The sequence below is a fragment of the Microcaecilia unicolor genome, chromosome 8, assembly GCF_901765095.1.
Source record: "Microcaecilia unicolor chromosome 8, aMicUni1.1, whole genome shotgun sequence".
In the NCBI taxonomy this organism is placed as follows: Eukaryota; Metazoa; Chordata; class Amphibia; order Gymnophiona; family Siphonopidae; genus Microcaecilia; species Microcaecilia unicolor.
In genome coordinates this window covers 27806196-27830854 of record NC_044038.1, presented here as the reverse complement: position 1 = coordinate 27830854, position 24659 = coordinate 27806196, and the positions used below count along the sequence as shown (strand labels likewise).

The window sequence follows — 24659 nt, the reverse complement described above, 5'->3', positions numbered from 1 at the left end:
TGCTCTTTATGCTGCTGCATTGCCTGCCAAGTGGCTGCTTTTCCCCTCAGGCTGCACATGCTCGGTTTTGAAACCCAGCATGTGTGACGCGAGAGAAGGGACAGGGCAGGCAATTGTGGCAGAGTGAAGAGCAGGCTGGAGGAAGACTTCTGCTGGCGGGGCCTTGGGATCCCCGCCAGCCAAACCAAAGGCCCTGTCCTGAAGCCCTTCTATGTCTGCTCCTTCCGAACCTCCAGATGGTGGCCCTGACTCTAAATATTCTTCTAATGTGGAACCAAGGATTGAACAGAGTTATCACCAACCTTGTAGACACTGACGTGTGCTGGTTCTTTGGATATCTCTGAATGGGTTCAGCCTACTGTAAATAATACATACAGATTAAAATGGCGGACTTCATGTGATTATCAGTATGTGGTATATTTAATTATTTGCCTGTGTTCTAAAGTCTATGTAGGAAGCCATTAGAGTCAGATTACGTGAACATAGGAGCCGTCTACATACTAGAAATTTACAAGCTTCTCTTGTATCAGATTGTGTCAAATATCAGCATACGTTTGCAGATTTGAGATAATGCATTATCCACCACATACCTGAGACTTTTACTGGTGACAAAAGGGGATCACGTCCAACTCAGAGAACAATATTGGATCTTTGGACACAATGCAACCAAGTGAATTGAATGAATGTATTGAGCGGAACTCTATTTTACTACTATAACCGTTTTTGCAGATGCTTGTACTGTCTTTTCCTTAAGTTAAGGGTTTTCATGGTTAACTATATGGATCTCCATTTTTTTTTTTTAATTACAGTTGAACCAATTGATTAAGGGTTTGTTACTACATCACTTCTGGTGTAGATAAAGGATGGCAAAGGTGAATAAAAGTGGAGAAAGAACCAAAACTATAAAGGAAAAAAAACTAAATAAGACAGACATGTCTTAAGTATGTTAAAATTAACGGTATGAAAAATTCCAGATATATAAAGCTGGACAGAAATAAAGAATAACTAATAAAAACAATATGCCAGCTTATGGTGTGTGTGTATTTTTTTAAAAGAGCATTTATGCAGGAGTTGTATATGTTTTACTGCTGCAGCCTTGGCCAATCACGTACGGGAAGCCATAAGTACATTGCCATACTGGGACAGACCTTTCCTCATAGGGAAATATCCCATCCCCTTTATCATTTTCGTTGCCCTTCTCTGCATCTTTTCTAATTCCACTATATCTTTTTTTGAGATGCGGCGACCAGAATTCAACACAATATTCGAGGTGCGGTCACCCCATGGAGGATACAAAGGCATTATAACGTTCTCATTTTTGTTTTCCATTCCAAAATATCTAACATTCTATTTGCTTTCTTAGCCGCTGCCACACACTGAGCAGACAGTTTCAACATATCATCAACGATGATACCTAGATCCCTTTCTTGGTCATTGACTCCTAATTTGGAACCTTGCATTACGTAGCTATAGTTTGGGTTCCTCTTTCCCCACATGCATCACTTTGGATTTACTCACATTAAACGTCATCTGCCATTTAAATGCCCAGTCGCCCCCTTCTTGTAAGGTCCTCTTGTATTTTTTCACAATCCACTTGCAATTTAACAACTTTGAATAACTTGCTGTCATCAGCAAATGTAATTACCTCACTAGTTACTCCCATCTCTAGATCATTTATAAATATGTTTAAAAAGCAGCGTCCCAGCACAGACCCCTGAGGAACCCCATTATCTACCCTTCTCCTTTGAGAATACTGACCATTTAACCCTACTCTCTGTTTTCTATCTTTTAACCATTTTTAATTGACAATAGAACACTACCTCCTATCCCTTGGACCCCAGTTCATGTTTTGCTCTGCTCTGACAAAACAGAAGCCTGATATGTGCCAGGGCAGTGATTGACAGCTGGATTGTCCCCACACACTAACCTCACATTTTCTGGTATGACACTTTTCTTTTTACATTCCTCCAATACAGTGCTTGACAGTAGCATAACAGCTTCTAAAAAGGTTTTCAACCACTAAGAGTAATATTTTTATAACTGAGATAATATAAAACTGTCAGGAATTATCACAATTTTTGTTAAACCTCCCATCTCTTTGTTTTTAAGAGCTAGTGATGGGTTCTGCAGTGTTACCCATCTTTTTTAAAGACATTCCATGTATATAGAAAATCCCTCAGTATCTAATGCGTGAGCAAACATCTTCACAATGTATATTCTTCAGAACTTGTAATGGAAGTTACTTTTAGGAGGTCTTTTTTCTTGCATTTCAGTGTATATACTCAGTTGAAAACACATCTCTGGCTCTCATCAACATATTATATCATATCATCCTGGGGATCCAAAGGCAATGAATGGCTGTTATTTGTTTGACTTCCCTAATCCACTGCAAAATTCAACAAGAACACTGCCATCTACTGATTACACCAACCTCTGTAACCAATGCAGATGTACATATGTGGATTTATTGTCTGTCAAATACTATTTAAGCAGCCTTTGGACAGAATCACTGCAAAGCACAGTAGAACCACAAGCAATTCAAAAATCTTCAAGGCACTGAAGAGTTCATTCTTATGTTTATTCATTCAGAGATATGGATTTCTAATCTTATCAACTGCAGAATTTATAGAATCTAAGCTGAAAAGTAAGGCATGTTTGTGAATGAAAGATAAGAATTCACTTTTACCTGTTTATTTGCCTAAACTTGCATAAACAATGTTCATCAGAATTTTTTTTCCAATAAACAATGTTGTTAAAAAAAAAACAACAACCCACTAACAGTACATGACTTTAAATTGTATTGATTCCCTGCTGAATTGTTATAGAATAGGTTTACTCTGAAAAGAATCAGCAGATAAAACCGATATATCAGTAGAGGGACTTGAATCAATCTTTCTACAATATTTCCCTTTGAGGAGGTGTGCTCCTTTTTATTTATTTATTTATTACTGACAGTGTAGATTATAAATTCACTAATTATGGGGATGGGTCATAAAGAAGAGTATGAACCCCTGAAAAGAACGTTGCAGCTGCTGCAGATACTGAACACCCTTAAAGTACATTTCTCTTGGAAAGAATTCTCATCAACCGAGCATTTTCTCTTAGCTTGCAAATCGTTACTCTATAGATCCAGACTGATGAGCCTGTGCACTAAGCATTTTCCCACGGACATGAGATGGGGGAAGCTTTTAATGCTTTGGCCCTCTATTATTTATCTTGTTAACAGACCTCTACCTATACTGCAGGTAATTTGCAAGCTCTCTAGATTCACTGCAGCTTCTTCCCTATGAAGGAAGATCAGAGAAAAAAGTGGATTCTTCTCTGTTAATCTTGAAGTAATTTATCTCACCCAAGGAGGTTCTCTCTTAGATTATTTACTTCAAGAAGCAACTAATACTGGATTAAAAATCAGTGACTTGTTTTAGGATCACCTCTAGTATTGTATCAATACCAGAGGAGCCTAATCTCACCTTTCAACTGTAGGATGCAACAGAGAATGATTGAGATTTAAACTGAAGTATTACCCCCATGGCCAAGCAGTCTTAGTGTGCAAAGTGTGTGAGAGAAGCTGCATGCATGCTATCCTCTGTCGCTGCCATCCTGTAGAAGGATTTGATAAAATAATTACAATATTGTATTAGTCACTGTGAAAACACAGTGTGGCTTCATTTTGTAGGATGTGAATGCACAGAAGCAAGGTACAGAAACAGACCTTAAGCCCTTTCTATGCACACTAACTGTAAATCAAGAGCTGTGGACCGCTGTCAGCAGTTGCTTTTAATAATGTCTATATATTAAAGTATTACATAGTACAGCATTAATTTATAGCTGAAAAAACTTGTACATTGAAAACTGTATATACAACATTAAGGATTTTCATGGTGCAAAGTAAAATTGTATTAATTTTCCCCATGTAAGATCATCACTATAAAATCTGCAGATTATTATGTATGTTTTATTTGTACAGGGCTGTTTTGGGGTTTGTTTGTTTTTGAGTGACTATAAGCTTGAACATGCCTAAACCCTTAACTCCTTAAAATCAGATGATCATAATTCCTCTCCAGAGGTCATCCATTTTCTGTAAATGAATTTGTTTACTCTTCTCCCACCCACTGTTATTTTTTTTTTTAAGGGAATGTGCGCATTTTGTTTAATTCTTATCTTTTATAACCTGGTTTCATCTTGCAGTTCGTAGTCCTGGGATTTGGAGTTGCGGAAGAACTTTGTTGCAGGGGAATCAGAACACCTTTTGCTTGGAGAGGCCTGATAAGTGAATCTCTGGCTCTGCCCCCAAACTCTTTAGTTGCTGTTGCTGTGTTGAGCAAACTATTGGTAGGGCCATGGCCCCAGCGCTTATGCTTTGCTATAAAATGGAGGTACTTTCAGTGTGTTTAACAGAGTAAAATTTCCAAAAACTTCATTGAACCTCTTTTGGCTCAGATTGCACAAACAACAATCAGAATTGCACAAAAATACATTCAGTGGTTAGCCTTTGCTAAGACCATCATTATGCATTATCTGCCACAGGGCCCATAGAAATGTAATGGGTCCTACAGCAAGTAATGGCATTAGCAGCACATACTGTCACATTAACTGTTAGTAAATGATCCCCCTCAGAGGGTCTTGCAGACAATATTGGTGATTTGGTTGATGTGGAGGGGCATTTTCAAAAATGGATATTTGCTAGATGTTTTTGTGCTCTGTGCATTTATCTTTTTTTGTCCATTTTCAAAAAAAAAAAAGTCCAAGTAAAAAATGCACAAAATGAAGCCAGTGGGATGTAGGAGCACCCAGCAGTAGACTGGTCACACAGGCATCCCAGGAGAGCAATGGGGCACCCTAGGTAGCACTGCAGTGGACTTCAAATAAATGCTCCCAGGTACACATCTCACCGTTGCTCCCTGATATTGTCTGCTGAGCCCCCCAAAACCCACTACCCCAACTTTACTCCACTACAATAGTCCTTATCAAATTAACACTTATGTACTGCTAAAATCCCCTTTCCAGGGTTCAGGGTGGTTTACATAAGTTACATTACATTAGTTAGTAGGCATAAAATAATGCAGTTTCCAAAACAGATAGAGGATATCAAATCTCAAAAAGAACAGTCCTATGTGTTGTTAGAGGTTACAATACAGTAATGGTTGATTATATTGCTTCCAACTTTTTCCTAAAGCTATGATAACTCCTATCTGTTTTTATAATAATAGGCAGGGAGTTCCAAGAGATGTACCTGATAAAAGGAATAGAGAGCTATTAGATTGTAAGCTCTTTGAGCAGGGACTGTCTTTCTTCTATGTTTGTGCAGCGCTGCGTATGCCTTGTAGCGCTATAGAAATGCTAAATAGTAATAGTAGTAGTAGTAGAGCTAAATAGCTTCTGATACCGAATGCCCTTTTAAAATAGAGGTGATAAGAACAATTGTTCTTTTAGTCTATTAGAGCAAACCATACAGAATGATATATTGATCAACAGCTCAGAAGTGACGCCATATAGGATTTGAAAGATTATACAGGCAGCTTTAAACTTTATTCTTTCAGTTATAGGAAGCCAATGCAGTTTAACAAGACATAGTGAGACACTGCTGTATCTATAGGTGAAGGGGAGCACTTATGTGTGGGTGCAGTGGGTTTCTGGTGAGATTTGGAGGGCGCACAGTTTCCACCACAAGTGTAACAGGTAGGGGGAAGTATGGGTCTGGGTCTACCTGTTTGCTGTGCACTGAACCCACCACTAGACTCCAAGGATCTGCATGTTGCTCTGATGGACCTGAGTATAACATCTGAGTCTGGTAAGTAATGTTTTAATCAAATTTTGGGGGTGTGGGAGTGAGTGGCCACTGGGGGAGTAAGGGGAGGTCACCCCTGATTCCTTCCAGGAAGGAATCTGGTCATTTAGGGCACCTTTTTGTGCCTTTTTCATTATAAAAACATGTCTAGCTCAAAATGTCTTAGTTTTATGGACGGTTTTGTTTTGTTCCATTATAGTTGAAAAACATCAAAGTCGTAGGAATGCTCAAAAGTGTCAAAAATACCAGTTTGGATGTTTTTGTGAGAAAAATGTCCAAATGCTGAGTGGCGTAGCAGGGGGGGCTGCCGTTGCACCCCCCCCCCCCAGATGCAGCACAATGACATCCCCCCCTCGGCGCATCGACACCCCCCCCCCGACCAGCTCCCGCACCCTACCTTTAAAAAGAATATCGGAATCTGAGGCGCAGCGCCTCGCGCCTGCCCTGCACGTAAAAGAAATGTGGACTGTCGGGCCTTCCCTCGCTTTATCTGTCCCGCCCTTGTGGAAATAGGAAGTTGCATCAGCAGAGGGCGGGACAGATGGAGCGAGGGAAGGCCCGACAGTCCACATTTCTTTTACATGCAGGGCAGGTGCCAGGCGCTGCGCCTCACCTCGGATTCCAATATTCTTTTTAAAGGTAGGGTGCGGGAGCTGGTAGTGGGGGGCAGTGTCGATGCGCCGAGGGGGGGAGCTGACAGGGAGTACCCCCCCCCCCCCTGAGCTGACACCCGGGGTGGACCGCTACGCCACTGCAAATGCTGCTTTATGCCACTTTTTAGACGTTTCTCTCTTTTGAAAATGAGCCCCTTTGTGTTCAACAGTGACAACACTGAACACCACTTGACTGCACCACTAAACATTTCCTAAATATTATTTGAAATTATGTAAATCTGAGCCACCCTTTTTTTTCTTAATTTGAAAAATTGAGATCAATGGAAGAATATATGTAATGGGAGTGATTAGGTTGTCTTGTGTAGGTGTTGGAAGTTGCTTCACCTCAAGCAATTTTGGAGTTTATGCTTACATTTCAATATTTATATTCAAACTTTATGGAGAAATTAGACCTTACCTGCTAATTTGCTTTCCTTCAATCCCTCCAGAATGGCCTAGACAGATGGGTTATGCATTCCTACCAGCAGGTATGTGGAGAACAAGAACTACAGCATTCTGGCGGAGCCTATAAGTTAGCTCTGCAGTCCCTCCCAGGGTCAGTATAAACATAACAAGCAGAAAGAACTAACAAATAAAATAAGAACCAACAAATCCCCTAACCCTTCTCTCCCATGGCTTCAAAATCTCACACGGTGTGCAGGAATGCTACACCGCAAAGGAAGCAACTACCTCACAGCAAGAATGGTCACAGAGTTCTCCATGAAGAGAGCTCTCTATCACTTAGCAAGGGGGGGGGGTTGTGTATGTAACATTCTAAAAATGGCATAATCTTACCAATGGGGTGGAGCCCCATCAAATTGGTCTGCACAGGGCCCCGCACTTGCTAAGACCGGCCCTGACCTCAAGAGACAGTGAGGTACAAAAGTGCCTACAGACAGAATCAACCGTATAAGGAAAATATTGCATATTCTGTTGGTAGAAAAAATTGTAATGAAACACTGTACAGCTGAACCACCACATCAGCAGCTATTGAAGCGTGCTGAATTACAGCACTACCAATTAGGAGCTAGGGCCTAATTGCATAATCAAAACTTCCAGAAGGGAACTGGAAAATGTGCCAAAGAGAGAAGAAATAATGAAACTACAGTGCTAACTTAAATGCAAGATGTAGAGGCTGGCCGTATTATGAACCTCTATTCAAGGTACCACCAGAGTCTATTGGGGATGGTTTATGCTGGCTGTTTAAACTACACTATACTTTGCCTAGAACAGTCCATTTCTAATAATCTTTTGCTACGGATCTGACTGAACTAAAATGTCATCAAGCTCCGCCTACTGGCTTCAGCCCATATAATGAACTAGTTGCCATGATGCTGTCCCCTGTTTTCAATCTAACCACCTTGGTAATAAATACTGGTAGGTGTTTTTTTTTTTTTAAATATAGCAGGTACATGCTGTTTATAAGCAACTCCAACAGCTTTTGCTCTGGTTCTGATAACCTTTATGTATTAAGAAATCCTTTGCTCTAATTTTTTCTCAAAATCATGTCAGCAAACATTTTTCCCCTTAACCCCCACTTCAGTAATGAAGCCTTATTGCTAAAGTGGATTAAATTATCACAAACAACGGTCATATATCTTCAGTACTAGTCTGACTGTAATCTACTTCTTGTTTCTTTTCATATCACAATGGGGAAGATCTTACTATCTTAATCTTGAAAATATACTTCTCTCCTAAAGAAACCTCCAGATTCCCTAATTATTTCCCTGTCAGTTCACGCTTTCCAAAAATACTAGGGGGCATGCGATGAAACTACAGTGTAGTAAATTTAAAACAAATCGGAGAAAATTTTTTCTTCACCCAATGCTTAATTAAACTCTGGAATTCGTTGCCCGAGAATGTGGTGAAGGCGGTTAGCTTGGCAGAGTTTAAAAAGGGGTTTGACAGGTTCCTAAATGACAAGTCCATAAACTGCTACTAAATGGACGGGAAAAATCCACAATTCCAGGAATAACATGTATAGAATGTTTGTACGTTTGGGAAGCTTGCCAGGTGCCCTTGGCCTGGATTGGCCGCTGTCGTGGACAGGATGCTGGGCTCGATGGACCCTTGGTCTTTTCCCAGTGTGGCATTACTTATGTACTATCCCACCTTTTCATCAAAATTTCTTCCCTTATTCTCATACCTAGCCCTACTCTTTGACTATGCTCCCACACACTACCAGCTGAAGTATTCACACACGAGCTAAGCTAACTTTCCACCTCCTTCTTCTTCTTCTTCTTCTTCCTTCTTTACCTTCACGAGCCCGGAAACGGGCTGTACCATGAGCGCCCCAGAGCCATAAGAGGACCAAATTAAAAGCGAGGTTCCCTACTTATTTATATGTGACTTTTAGCCGAGATGTAAACAAAGTTTTACAAGCACAATTTTTTGGTTGGCGGGCTTTATTTTTGTAAACAGTGAAAGAAAGTGCAACGAGCTGTAATGGTTCATTCCGTTGCTAATGGATACGGAGCAACAGACAGACCTTGGGCTGCTCGCGCGACTGGGACGCAGAGAAGAGTTTTAGTCAACAGGAAGGTAGTGGATGACATTAAACGGTAGGTTCCGACCGGGAGGCTTCACGGCTCCCCCGGGGTGATCTTTGGGGGCGGGGATGTTTATAATAGAGGGGCTCGGATTTTAAATGCTTCCCTTGGGCGGGGGCTGGAGAAACGGCTTTGACTTTTTGATTTGCTGCAGCTCATCTGGGGCTGAAGTATTAATTGGGTTTGTTTGGTTGCCCTTTTTATAGCAGTGAGGGAAATGCTTGGTGCATCTCTCCCAGAGTGCATTCGAATGCATTTTGTTTTTTAATGTGACGAAGTGGGAAAATGTTAATATCGTTTTTAATGTTTCAAAAACGTGGAGACCTTAGAATGGATGGGGTGGGGGGAAGAGTGCTGAAGGGCTTGGCTTTAAATCCTTAAGTGATTAGTGTAAATGCAATACTTCATTGACAGTAAGGCGCCCCTGTGACATTCAAACAGTTCATTTATTTAAATGTCACTTTTTTTCTCTTTTACTTCTACTTTTACAGTATTATGTTTGCATTTATACTGTGCACTGGTACTAATTTATTTATTGCTATTTATTAACTAACTTTATGAAGTGTACAGCTTGACATAAATCTTACTTTTGTTAGGGCACAGCTTCCTAATAAACTTTTAGCTCCCCAATACACTAAGCAAATGGTATGCAAATTTTTGCTGTGTTAAAAAAGCATGCACTGTCAGAAAAGCAGTACACACAGCAGTAATATGCAGCTATTTGCTGCAAAAGGTCTTCCTTCTGGCAATGCTTAAGCGGGGATCGGCTCCCACGCTGACAGGAAGGGAGGTTAGAAAAAAAAAATTCAGGTGCTCTCCCAGACCACCTCCCCCCACCCCAACACACCCCAAAAGGTTGTTAGTGGCCTCCTCCTTCTCCCCCCCCCCCCCCCACAACATTGACTCAGTGGTATCCTAGTGGATTCCTCCCCGCCCCCACACACCTACCTGGAAGATGGGAGGCAAGAGCAATGTGCACTTGCTCCTGCCCTTGCGCTGCCATCTTCCAAAATGGCATTGCCTGACAAACAGCATCCTGAGATGCACAGCATGAAGTCAGTCTGACAAGTAAGTGCATTTTTGCATTTTATTTTCTTATAAATATTCCAGTCAAAATTCTTAACCTTTACTTTTGAGTTTTGAGTCTTTTTAAATAGATAGTGTCAAGGCTTGCTGTTGGTCTGTGGAAATAAACAAGAAAGGCAGATGTTTGAATCATGTTTCCAGGATGAGATGTCATCTTTTTGCATTTGTTTATAGGTTGCTGTTCAGGTGCTATCTGGCCAGCACGGGGATAAGTACATTTCAGGGACAAGGTAGTGTTTGCTATGTTTTGAACACTCACTTAAAATGAAATATATCCCCAGGGCACTCATGATGTGTGGATTGAGAGAGTGCTGCAGAGGCCTTAGATAAAGAAGGGTAAAATATTGCTAAACACACCTTCAGAGACAAATGTGCCTTGTGGACAGGCAGTACATTGGATATGTGGCCTTTTCTAAACATGTCCCTGGTAGTGATGTGAGATACGATGCAGAGGGAAACCTAGAGAGTGATCAGTATTGCTTAGTGTGCTGTGTCAGTTTTGTGCATGTGCTGCTATACACTGGATGTCAGCTTTCACTGTGGCACTGTGCTCAATGTACCTTTTGCATCTAGTGCTAGGGCAGGGTCAACTATGGTGACATCAGTCGTGTGGATTTACTCATTGTCTCGACATGCATGAGTGCTTGGTATTGTCCTACTTCCCCCATCATCCAGGCACAGACCCCCTTGAACCACTCTGGTCTCCAGTGGAACAGATCCCTGGCCTTCTTACTACTACTACTTATCATTTCTATAGCGCTACTAGATGTACGTAGCGCTGTACACTGGACATAAAGAGACAGTCCCTGCTCGACAGAACTTACAATCTAATTAAGACAGGCAAACAAGACAAGAGATAAGGGAATTACTAAGGTGGGAATGATAAAACATGAATATTGAACGAGTGGGTAAGGGTTAGGTGTTAAAAGCAGTATCAAAAAGGTGGGCTTTAGTCTAGTAAATGTACTCACTCTGCTGCTCCCCAGTATCTCTCCACACTCGTCCTTCCCTACACCCCTTCCCGTGCACTCTGCTCCATGGATAAATCCTTCTTATCTGTTCCCTTCTCCACTACTGCCAACTCCAGACTTCGCGCCTTCTGTCTCGCTGCACCCTACGCCTGGAATAAACTTCCTGAGCCCCTACGTCTTGCCCCATCCTTGGCCACCTTTAAATCTAGACTGAAAGCCCACCTCTTTAACATTGCTTTTGACTCGTAACCACTTGTAACCACTCGCCTCCACCTACCCTCCTCTCTTCCTTCCCGTTCACATTAATTGATTTGATTTGCTTACTTTATTTATTTTTTGTCTATTAGATTGCAAGCTCTTTGAGCAGGGACTGTCTTTCTTCTATGTTTGTGCAGCGCTGCGTATGCTTTGTAGCGCTATAGAAATGCTAAATAGTAGTAGTAGTAGTAGTAGTAGTAAATTTGAAGACGGCCAGAGATGGAGCTTGACGTACTGGCTCAGGAAGTCTATTCCAAGCATATGGTACAGTAAGGTAAAAGGAACAGAGTCTGGAGTTAGCGGTGGAGGAGAAGGGTGCAGATAAGAGAGATTTACTCAGTGAACGGAGTTCCCGGGGAGGAGTGTAGGGACAGATAAGAGTGGAGAGGTACTGAGGAGCTGCAGAGTGAATGCACTTGTAAGTCAATAAGAGGAGTTTGAACTGTATATGAAAACGGATAGGGAGCCATTGAAGTGACTTGAGAAGGCTAATATGAGCATAGCGACACTGGTAGAATATAAGTCATGTGGCAGAATTTTGAACAGATTGAAGAGGAGAGAGATGGCTAAGTAGGAGATGTATGAGAAGCAAGTTGCAATAGTCTAAGCAAGAGGTGATAAGAGTTCTGGTAGTGTGCTCAGAAAGGAAAAGATGAATTTTGTTGATGATATAGAGAAAGAAATTATAGGTTTTAGCAGTCTGTTAAATATGTGCAGAGAAGGAGAGAGAGGAGTCAAAGATGACCCCAAGGTTATGAGCTGATGAGAGTGTTATCCACAGAGACATACTGGGTCAGACCAATGGTCCATCTAGCCCAGTATCCTGCTTCCAACAGTGGCCAATCCAGGTCACATGTCCCTGGCAGAAACCCAATTAGAAGCAACATTTCATGCTACTAATCCCAGGGCAAGCAGTGGCATCCCCCATGTCTATCTCAATAACAGACTATGGACTTTTCCTTTAGGAATTTGTCCAAACCTTTCATGTTTGAGTTCTTTCAGTACCCTGGGGTGTGTGCCATCTGGTCCAGGTGATTTTTAGTTTGACTCAGTACGTTGTCCAGGTTCCCCAAGATTTCTCTCAGTTCCTCCGCATCATCACCCTTGAAACCATTTCTGGTACAGATAGATCTCTTACATGGTAAAGACTGAAGCAAAGAATTCATTTAGTCTCTCTACTATGGCCTTGTCCTCCCTGAATGCCCCTTTTTCTCCCACCTAGAAAAAATAATGCCAGCTTTTAACTACTGTTATTTTTCTAGGAGTAACGCTGCTTGCGCTGTTCACCACAAGTTCCGTTATCCAGTATACATAGTAATGAAGTGTTTTGCTTGCTTTTGCATGCTTTGCATGTTACTAGGTATCCATTAGTAATTTATTACCATAATGCAGGTTAATTATAAAGCATATTATTTGCCCTATAACGTGTATTAAGTGCCAGATAATGTATACTATGGTCGTAATGCACCTTAATAACCACCCCCTTAGCTTGGTGAAATCTTTTGAATATCAGCCTCTATAAAAATATATCGTATCATAATTTTACCTCTTGTTTATTTTTACACCATTTTCTTTTAGTAAAAGATCTGCACCCAACAAAAGATGGCTCAGGTTCCGGATGATCAGCTTTTCAAAAGAGTCTGGTGAGAATTTAGGAGAATTCAAGTGTAGATGTACAAATATATTACACAGAGCACTGTTTCTCAAGAGCTAGTTCTAGGCTAATGTGACCTAGGGCTTGCTTAAGGTGTTTTTTTATTATGTTGGTGGACGTTTGACTCCCACTGCTACCAAGCAAATATATGTGGGTAGTTAGTGATGACAAATTTAGGGCCTTAATAGTATCCCGAGTAAATGCACATTAATTTGAGTTAACTGTATAGTTAGTAAATAGATCCCTCTGAGAATAATAGGGCTTACATTTATATAACATTCTTTAATCTGAATTAATGCACCTTTAGTAAATGAGGCTATAAAGGTTTTACAGGAAGCCTAGTGATGATGTAATAACAATGATGCATTTTTAGTTTTTAAAGTTACTACATTTTTAGAGGAATCCTTCTTATTTTGCAGTTCAGATCCAGTATCACCTTCAGTTCCTCTGAGAGTCCGACCCTCCTGGCAAGACGTGACACTTACAGATTTAGAAACCGACAATGGGTTATTGGTTACCCATGTCAACCAGACGAGAGATCTGCTGGTAAAATGTGAACTCATCATGCAGTAACATCAGAATATCTGTATATATGTGGAATATGTCACACGGAGGCCAATTTTCAGACTCCCCATGGTGTTTATAGGTCCATTCTTCCTTTACTTGCAGGCTTACAAATCAAGTTCCCCTTTAAAAATCCCTTTGCCTACAGAGAATCCTTTTGAATATTTCCCCCGTTTTTATGAGAGTATAGTATGTAGTCATAAATATAAACAGTTCTTTACAGTGCTTGTGGTTTTTGATTCTGTCATTTCATTTTATATATTGACTTCAGAGCGGTAATGAAAATCCAGAGAAAGATGAAATGACATCCTTTTCTATTGCATGGGAAATAAAGCTGCTTTGTTCCTGTAAAAACAATGGGAACAGTGACATCTAGAGAACACTCGGGTTATATGTTGCCCATTGAAATTCCATAAAACTGTTACAAAAACCAACCTCTTCAAAATAGCATCTTATCTGTTTTGTTCATTGCTTTTCCTTACAGTCTTATATTTGGCCTAAAGCATAGAGGTTAGTTTTAAAGGCCCTTTCCCTGCATAAAAGTAAAGCTTTACCTGTGGAAATATTTTTTCAATAAAATTGTCATTGATATATACAAATACGGCCAAAGGAAGAGAGGCACCATGCTCACATAGACACCAGTGGAAGAGAATGTAAATGAATAAGTAAAAGCTCCTATAAATGTGTTTCCTTAGTCTCTGCAACAGATGAGTCCAGAAACAGATGGGCTGTGTCCATGAACCAGCAGGTGGACATAGAGATTACCAAACTGAAGGCAGTGGTACCAGGCCAGCTCCTTCTTCATTCAGTATATCTCTGTCTCCAGCAGGTGGTGGACGGCTTTTTATCAGCTCCTGGATTCTTCTGTTGTGGGACTCCTCCTGGGCTGCTTTGGCCAGTTGAGGTTTTGGAGGCGTTTGGCCAGTCGGAGCCAGCTTTAAAGGCATACTTGGGTCCCTGGTCCCCTGCCTCCCAGTCTGTTTGTACTGTGCAGGTCTTTAAGCCTTCCTCAAATAAATAAATAAAAAGACCGGCTTTGTTTTCTCCTATTGTTAAAAAAAAAAAAAGGCAAAGGAGAATGACAGGCTTTTCGCTGGGGGAAGCTGCTGCTGCCTCTGATTTGCTGCTTCTTCCCATGTGAGTAAGTGCCTTCCCTGGCTGTTTTTGTTTTCAGCAGTGGGAGGGAGCACGGTGCACATGGTGTCAGAGACGGTAAAAAAGCGTTTCCGCTGCGGTAAACGGAAATACCCAGTGGGACTTTGTCAGGATGTTCTGAGGCAACAGCAGCTGAGAGCGCTTCTTTCTCTCCTGAACAGTTTGTTTCCCGCTCAGAAGCTGCGGGGGCATGCACCATTTTGGAAGCACCGGCCGACGCAGTTCCCTCCAGTCAGATGATGGCGGTTTCAGAGACGTGACCTGGAGCGGATTGTAGCTCTTCTTTCTCTAGGGGTCCCTGCTGTTCGATAGGGGCTGCTGTCAGCGCCTGCAGGCTCTTCTGAATCGTTTTCTCTAGAGTTTGTCCTCCTACACCAGGCTTATTTGTTGAAGAGGACCTCGCCTAAGCCTCTGCCTATACCTTCTCCCTCTGGGGACTTGGGGCAGGTTTTACTACCCTCCGTAGAGGATCGAGCTCCAAAGAGGAGGCGGTTGGCCTCCATATCTGAAGTGGGGTGGTTTGGCTTTGGATCTGCCCCCCACTCACTAGCTACCTTTGCTGGGGAGTCCTTACGCCCATCTAGGGTGGATGAGCTGGAGGACGGGGAATTGCTCTATTAGGAGCCGGATGACCCTTCTGCGGTGCACCTTTTTCATCGCGAGGAATTGCCTGCGCTTATTTCCAGCGCCTAGGAGACCTTGAACATTGCAGACCTGGAGGTGTCTATTAGATTGTAAGCTCTTTGAGCAGGGACTGTCTTCTATGTTTGTGCAGCGCTGCGTACGCCTTGTAGCGCTATAGAAATACTAAGTAGTAGTAGGTACAAGCTGCAGCAGCAGTGAATCCTAAGATGGCTAGCACGAGGCGGCCCTCTAAGGCTTTTCCTGTAAATGAAGCCATTCAGGATCTCATTACAGCCCAGTGGGCCGAACCTGATGGGAGCCTGAAAATGGCCAGGGTGATGTTTCTCTAATATGCAGTTAGCATGTACCCGGGGGAAAAGCTTTCCCTGCCTAAGGTGGATTCCTTAGTGAAAGGCTGTGGACTAAGAAGACCACCCTACCGGTGGAGAGTGGGGTGGCGTTGAAGGACCATCAGAATCAGCATCTAGAGGCTTTGTTGAAACGTGCGTTTGAGGTGTTAGCTCTTCAGCCTTCTATTTGTAGCTCTTATGCTGCCAGAGCATGCCTTATTTGGTTACAACAGGCTCTAGAATAGGAGCAGGATTCGGGTACTGCCTTCGAGGTTTCTTTGCTCCACAAGGAGTCGGGCCTTTCCTTTTTGGCAGACTCCCTTTATGATTTGGTGCATGCCTCGGCCAAACAAGTGGCGTTGGCGGTCTCCTCCCGCTGGCTGTTAAAGGCTTTATCATTGAACAGCAGATTTGGCAACCAAGCAGCGCCTCATTCAGCTCCCTTTTTGCAGAAAACTCCTCTTCGATGAGTTTTACTTGATGTATCTGCCTGCGACTAAATTTAGTCATGCGCACGGGCACTCTGTGTATTCTATAAACTGTGTGGAAATTTATGCTTATTCTGTGATGTATGCGTACGTTATAGAATATGCCTAGGCGTATTTTGTTTCGACACTGAATTTTTTTAGGCATGATTATATAGAATCTAGTCCAAATTAAATTTTCAGGTTTTTTGGATTGAAAGATGTGTGCTACTTGTTTTAGTCAGATTTTTAAAAATACTGAGTCCACCCTTCAGCTATGTTCGCTATATTTACATTATACATACTGGTGGGGTTCCCCACAGGGCATTCTTAAAAATGGATCAGCACAATAGTACCAAGGTCTGATTTGATAGCTACGTAGATGGTGTTTACACAAATGTTAGAGGAGAATTTCTGCATATCTTTTATTAAGGTGATTTCTGCAAAGGAACACAGTAAGCAAATAATAATTTTGTAAGTAATTCCTTATGTATTCTTTATTGTCAGATTGCAGTAGCAGTGACATATGACTTGCTCTTTGTGGATTAGGAAAAGCTATAAAACAGCCAGGAGTTATGGACGATAGATTTTTTTTATATCAAGCCACAGAGTACCTACTGCTTTCTGATAGTTTTTAGTTTTCAGCTGCTAATGCTTGACTGTGTCAGGTAATACAGGAATTGGATAGGTCAGTGCATTATGGAGCATGTTTGTTAAACATTAGTGCATGCTACGCGTAATAGCGTGCATTATTTGCTGTCACCCCTATAGGAGCAGGGCTTTTTTTGAGGGGGTATTTGGGGGGTACTGAGTACCGGCACCTTTTCCAGTGTCTGCTAAAACTGACCCATGGACCACAAGTTTTAATGAAAGAGCTCAGGCTCAAGACACCAATTCTGCCTTTTCGTAGGTTCTATGACTGGTTGCAGGGGTCTGGCTATTGTGTAGTGAGTCCCTCAGTGATGACCCCACCCCTAAAGGGTGGCCTGGCATTTGAGTACCGGCACCTTTTTTGCTAGAAAAATTGTACTGTATAGGAGTAACCTGGTCACAGCAGCATAGTGTGAGCTAACATTTAATAAACATGTCCCTAAATGTTTCTGTTACTGGAAGATAAAGAAGGAGAGGCAACTTCTAAGGAAAAATGGAGAAATTGAAAAAGGAATGTCAGGAAAATGAACAGGTCCTCATAGTGGTATGTTAAGTAATAGTTAAGTAAATACTTCTGTTACATGAACATACAATACGGGCTGCATTTTTTTTTACATTTTAAATGTTCATTAAGACAGTACATCTAGGGTTGGCCTCCTAGTAATAACTTGGGTTTCCTGGCTTTCTGGGAGGAAGGGGAGGGAGTGTCTGATTACCTGCTGGCAGGTGAGAGCAGTACAGGGTTTAGCTTCTGTAAACTTCTCAGCCATCCTCAGTTCATAATATCCTCTAAGCCCTTTTCTCCAGATTCTTCTTTTCTCTGTTCTTTGTCTAAATACTGTTATCAAAGCAGTGATGTGGTGGTAAAAGAGCAGAGACTTGTCAGGTCTTTAGGGAAGGAGAGGAAAATGAAATTAGTGGACACCATTGTCGGAGACATACTGCTCAAGGATACAGTGTAGGAGGTTTAACAGCATTGTGGAGCTGTGTAAATTTTCAGTACATACTAGGCCTTTATGCTTACCGCAGTGCTGTCCTCTCCAAGTGAAAGCTTCAAAATTAGAGAACTGAAAGGTAACATACAAGGGGTAGAAGTTTTGTCATTGAGTGTAAGAAGGGTCCAAGTGCAAGAGACAGTTATTTCGGCATATAAACACTCAGCTGATATTTCAACCAGCTCCCTAATGACAGTTGCCTTAGGAAAGGATTTCTCTAGGACTAAGAAGTAAATGGAAAACTGAGGGGGACTTTTACTTAGGCGCGCTGGCGTTTTTAGCACGTGTTAAAATTAGGCGAGCACTAAACACTAAAGATGCCAATGTATTCCTATGGGCGTCTACGCGCGCGCTTGTTTTTAATGCACGCTAACAACACCAGCACGCCTAAGTAAAAGACCCCCTGAGGTAGGGAAAATTTCTAAAGGAGAAGAACTGAAATTACAAGTTGCACTTGGAGTTTTATTTACCTCGGATTTTTCTATATCTTTTTTTTTTTAATGCACAGAGAGTGCAAGGAAAAGCACAATCTCATGAAACACAAACATCAGAGGAATGGCTAAATAAGTACAGTTTACAATCCATGAAATTAACGATAGAAGATTTAATAAATCTGGGGGATATTGTCACGTGAGTATAAAATACATTTTTGGTCAGTTATGTTTATGTAGGTTATGAATTCTAAGTGTCCATGTGTTTCTTTTAGGGGCACAGATGACAAAGCCACAAAACATATTGAGTTTGCTTCAGAAACAATTAATGATTTTGAATCGAGATTATATCAGTAAGTATAATTATGCCTCCCTAAAGCCACTAGACTAGAAGATACATTTTTGATAGAAATCTATATTTTATAATTTTTCCATTCAAAAACTCTTTGAAATGTAAATGTAGGTAAAACTATCCTCTTCTAAAACTTACTTCATTGCAGTTTTATGTATATGAAATAAAATATCGTGAGATACGATATTAAGTGATCCATTAACATATTTGATACAGTGTTCTTAAAATAGCCTTCTAAGATATACACACTTGAAACTATATTTAATTAACATGTCAATAATTATAGCAACTGTCCCACAGTAAGTAATGTTAACCCCTGCCGATCTCAGCGGTGTAACTTGCCGGTATCTAGTTCAAACCGCAAGATTTACAACACCCACCTCTTCATCAATTAGGCAGTGAGAAAATACATTTAACTAATATACCAAATTTAACACATTTAGAGTGTTTTTCAAAATACTTTTAGTATATGTGAAATATTTATGTCCCATGCGACAATACTCCAAATTAATTTAAGATTAGTATTTCATATATACAAAAAGTTTTTTGAAAAACACTCTGTATATTAATTAAATGTATTTTCTCACTGCCTGATTGATGAGGAAGTGGGTGTTATAACTTAATTAACTAGCTAATCAGCACTGTCAATTGGATGTTTACAAGCAATTAGCACTAATTGGCATAAATTAAGATTTATGTGTACAACTCTCTAAGCGTATTCTGTAATGTATAGTATGCATAAATTCTAATTCACATAGTTGAAAAGGGGGTATGGCCATGGATGAGGCGTGGGCATTTCTAAAATCTATGCGTGACATTATAGAATACACCCGCTGTGCTCCTAATTTAGGTATCGTGATTTACACCAAGTTAAACGTGGGGTAAATGGTTGCGACTAAATTTGGTCACATGGAGAGATGCTCATTGTATTCTATAGCACGCAGAAATTTAAGCCCATTCTATAAAATTTAGGTGCACTTTAGAGAATATGCTTAGGTGTATTTTTTTTCCCCGTGCGGAATTTTCAGGTGCCATATATAGAATCTAGCCCTTTGCGCATGAGTATCACGGCAATTTATCAATCAATTATTGGCACTCATTGGCAACAATTTGAATTTACGTGCACATCTTGCTAGGCACTATTCTGTAAAGATGCGTGCAACTGAAAAGATGGTGGGAGGTGTTGGAGATGAAAACGGTAATGGAATTCAAACATGCGTGGGATAAACACAAAGGAATCCTGTTTAGAAGGAATAGTTCCGTGGATTCTTAGCGGAGATTGGGTGGCGACACCGGTAATTGGGAAACAAAATGGGAGCTGGGCAGACTTCTACGGTCTATGCCCTGATTGTGACTGAATAGAAAGGGATGGGCTGGAGTGTAAATTTTAAGGGGCTTCGACGTTAGCTTCAGAACTTAGTATAAGAATAGTACTGGGCAGACTTCTACGGTCTGTGCCCTGAGAAAGGCAAGGACAAATCAAACTCAGGTATACATAATAAAGTATCGCATACCATATAATTGAGTTTATCTTGTTGGGCAGACTAGATGGACCATACAGGTCTTTATCTGCCGTCATCCTATATAATAAAATGCACCTCCAACATTCTGAAGCTGACTGCATGGCTGAGGCATTCCTGCTCTCTGTATCCATCTCCTGAATTGACATCACATACTTCCGGGTTCGTCACAAGCAGAAGTGACCAACCACATGAGGTTTCTCGGCTTCAGAATGTTGGAGGTGCATTCTATTAAATAGGATTGGTCAGTTCCTTGAAGCACAGCCAGAGCTCAGCGTCCTGCACAGTAACGCTCAGACACCAGAGAGAGGGAGGAAGGGAGGGCGGGCCTGACACCAGAGAGGGGGGGGGAGGTATCTCTGTCACACACACACTCTCTCTCTCTCTCATCTCACACACTCTATGTCTCACACTGTATCACATTCACTCTCTATGTGTCACACAGTCACTCACACACTCTCTTGGTCTCATACACTCGGTCTCACAGAGAGTCTGTGTCTCACACACACTCTCACTCTCGCACACACTATATATGTGTGAAACACACACTCTCTCTCTCTCTCTCACACTGTGTCTCACATACGCACTTGCACACACTCTCATTCTCACACACACACACTCTCTCTCACAGACACACTCGCACCCACACTCACTCTTTCTGTCACACACACTCGCACATTCACTCTCTCTCACACAGTCACTCTCACACACACTCTCTGAAACATACACACTCCGAGGAAAACCTTGCTAGCGCCCGTTTCATTTGTGTCAGAAACTGGCCTTTTTTACTAGTTTACTATGTTATTATGTTACACAGTATTCTAAAATGTGGGAGATCAGTGCTTAATTTAGGCATAAGAATTTATACCGGGTTTCAGTTGGTTTTGGGCACAGATCCCGGTGCTAAGCACTATTCGATAAACAGCGCCCAACTCGGAGCACCGTTTTCAGAATAGCACTCAGCGCTCTTCTTTGTTTTTTTGTGACCAAATGCATATGTTGTCTTTATAAGATACCATAAAATGCAAGTGGTCTATATATTCACCATTCAAAGAATCAAATGTTTCAAAGAAGTTCAGAAAGATAAGTGAAAAAAAATATATATATAAAAGGAAGACCAGAGATGATTTGGGGTTATTACTTCAATGGACTATAAATATACTGTTCCATGAAATAACCCAGTTGAGGTCTTCATGAAAATAAAACCATTTCATTCTTTGGTGAATACATAGACCACTTGCATTTTATGGTGATTGTTGCTATATTGGATCTATGAGAATTAATATACATTGGCCAAGTAAGTTGTTCATTGGCCTTTATAAGATAGGCACTTCTTTGCACTTTTCACATAGGTATTCTGTTAGAAAATCAGACCCTCTGTCAAAGGGAAGTGGGGAATGGACCAATGACTCCAGAGAAACGGGATACCAGTATAAAATGAAGTACTTCATTTTATACTGGTATCCCGTTTCTCTGGAGTCATTGGTTCACTTCCCACTTCCCTTTGACAGTTTGTTTTTTTTCGTGGGAGTAAGTGTTCATCCACTTAGGTGGATCACCCCTTCTGAGAAAATCAGACCCAACATGTGTACAAGCAACAATGTTATATCTAATCTTTGTCAGTCAGCCCTCTATAAATTGTAATTTTATATTCTAGCTGTATAAAGAATGCATTTAAATGTTACTGCTTTATCTAGTCAACTTCAGTTCTGCATTTCATTTTGTTAGTGCCATTGAACGTTACCACCAGCGAATTGAGTGGCTTAAGAAAAACAGCAGGAAGGTAATGTTTGTTTTTCTCTAATGACTTTTTATTTGAGCAATAATGCTTTTAAAATAGAAGATTTTGGTAACAGCTTACACTGAAGTTCTCTGACCCTCAAATTCTATAAAGGGAACTAAAAATTGGGTGCACAGTTGGATACTTAGGGAACATTTATTCATGTAACTAAATTAGCTAATTAGCATTAATTTGTAGTTACACGCATAAATGATTTATACAGCAACTCTATAAATTTTGCACCTAATTTCAATGGCATAGACATGGGAGGAGCATGGGTGGATCAGGGACATGCTAAGTTAGAGAATACTGTCGGTTGCATGTGAACTGCCAGTATTTGGACGTGAGCATTTACAGCAGCCATTGACGTGGCATAAGTGCTCATTTGGGCAACAAAATATGGACTTACACTAGTAGTCTTATAACAGCAACTGCATGCAATATTGCCATTATAGAATTGGTGCTTGGTGCCTAAGATTTAGCGCCTTTTATTGAATTGATCCTTAAATGAATATTGGTGTTAATAATAGGCTCCAGGTCAAGTGGAAGGGACCGAGGGTCCTTTTACTAAACTACATTAAGAATATGTCCCCGGATTCTATATAGGTTGCTCAAATTTGGGTGCCCAGGGTAGATAATTGAAGTTAATTGGCAACAATTTGGTTTGCATATGCACCTGCCATAGTCGCTATTCGATAACATGTGCACCAAAATTTCATAACATGCAACTAAAAAAGGATCAAAGCTATGGGAGTATGGTCAGATCAGGGGGTGCTTTCAGAAGTTAGGTGCAATGTTATAAAGTAAAGTAATGTCATATCTACACTAAGCTAGTATTTTTCAAAGGGGTACGCCTTTTACGGAATACTAGATTAGCACAGACCTTTTTGGCACCGAACTTTGGGCCATACATTAAGGAGCTGAATGTTAAACAATAGATAAATCACCAAAAATACATTAAGACATACAACTAAAGATACATAAAGAAGCAGGGCCGCTGAGAGACTGACCCGGGGCAAGGCCACCCCTGGGGCCCCACCGCCCTCCCTCGAGGCTGCCACACCGCAGTCCCCAGTCTCCACCCCTGCATTCAAATCACAGCACCTCACCTCTGTATGAAAGCACAGCAGCGGCAGAACCTGCATTCAAATCACAGCGCCTCACCTCTGTATGAAAGCGCAGCAGCGGCAGATTGCCTCCCTTCGGGCCTTCCCTCCCTGTTTAGCTGCCTCCCCCTGACGCCGACCCCCCCCCCACCACTTTGGACCCCCCGCCACCGCAACCCCCCCTGCCTCCTCAACTGCAATCCCCCCCGCTGCCACCGCTGCCTACCCCCTGCTGCATCAGGTACCTTGTTTGCTGGCGGGGGTCCCCAATCCCCGCCAGCCGAAGAGTCTTCAGCGCCGGTCGACTCCAGTGCCTTCATTGTGTGATCATCTGTTTATGACGCCTTACGTCCTGCACCGTGCATGTAGCCCTGTGCAGGACGTAAGGCATCAGAAACAGATGATCACACAACGAAGGCGCTGGAGTCGACCGGCGCTGAAGAAGACTCTTCGGCTGGCAGGGATTGGGGACCCCGCCAGTAAACAAGGTACCTGATGATGGGGGGGGGGGGGAATGCAGAGGGGGCCAGGGCATAATCTGTGGGGGCCTGTGCCCCCGTGGCCCCACGTAGCTACGCCCCTGATTGGTACTGAACAAGTGAGTAAGGGTTAGGAGTTAACAGCAGCATCAAAAAGGTGGGCTTTTAGCCTAGATATGAAGACGACCAGAGATGGAGCTTGACGTACCGGCTCAGGAAGTCTATTCTAGGCATATGGTGCAGCAAGATAAAAGGAACAGAGTCTGGAGTTAAGAGTGATTTACCCAGTGAACGGAGATCCAGGGGAGGAGTGTAGGGAAAGGTAAGAGTGAAGAGGTACTGAACAGCTGCAGAATGAATGTACTTGTTAGAGGAGTTTGAACTGTATGCGGAAACAGATAGGGAGCCAATGAAGTGACTTGGAGAGGGCAAATATGAGTATAGCGACACTGGTGGAATATAAGTCATGCAGCAGAATTTTGAACAGATTGAAGGGGAGGGAGATGGCTTAGTGGGAGACCTGTGAGAAGCAAGTTGCAATAGTCTAAGTGAGAGGTGGTAAGAGTATGGATAAGGGTTCTGGTAGTGTGCTCAGAAAGGAAAGGACAAATTTTGGTGATATTATAGAGAAAGAAATGACAGGTTTTAGCAGTCTGTTGAATATGTCCAGAGAAGGAGAGAGAGGAGTCGAAGATGACCCCAAGGTTACAAGCTGATGAGACTGTTATCCACAGAGACAGAGAATGGGGGAAAGCTAAGAATCTCGGTCTTGGTCATGTTGAAAATATATTGATGAATTAAACATTAGCCTATGTATTATATGCATTTATAATAACTAAACACTTTATAGATGTGACAAAACAGTAACACTGTTGTTGTTTTTAGATTTTTGGCCTGATTAAAGGAGACAGAGTTGGTGTTCTAGTTGACACTTCGGATATAAACTTTGGACCTGGAAGACTTGATTTTCAAAGAGAAATTTTGGTAATTTGTGAGTTAAACTTTACACTGGAATTTGAAATCCATGTGAAAATGGCTTTAAAAGATTGAATCTCTTTAATAGCCATTTTAGGTTACATGTAAAAAATAATTGCTAATTTCTTAATGTTTCTTAATGTTCATTGTCTAAACAAACACAAATTTTTTGATGTATCTTTAAAGATGCAGATAAAATCAAATTAATACAGTCTTTCAAGCAAGCTGATCTAAAAGCTGACAATTACATATAT

The 24659-nt window shown here is 41.4% G+C and overlaps 1 protein-coding gene across 2 annotated transcripts in view; it reads left to right on the top strand.

The window, feature by feature from the left end:
• The first annotated feature begins 8921 nt into the window (after positions 1–8921).
• VWA3A (von Willebrand factor A domain containing 3A) overlaps positions 8922–24659 on the top strand; it is a 92158-nt gene continuing 76420 nt past the window's right edge. For both annotated transcript variants that reach the window (XR_003943212.1, XM_030213162.1), the window contains exons 1-7: positions 8922–9002; positions 12884–12948; positions 13379–13505; positions 18271–18392; positions 18469–18546; positions 21794–21848; positions 24316–24414. Coding sequence is in view for 1 of the 2 variants with exons in the window: in XM_030213162.1 (XP_030069022.1) it covers positions 12908–12948; positions 13379–13505; positions 18271–18392; positions 18469–18546; positions 21794–21848; positions 24316–24414 (522 nt within the window). In the remaining variant the exon portion in view is untranslated. The remainder of the gene's footprint in view (positions 9003–12883; positions 12949–13378; positions 13506–18270; positions 18393–18468; positions 18547–21793; positions 21849–24315; positions 24415–24659) is intronic.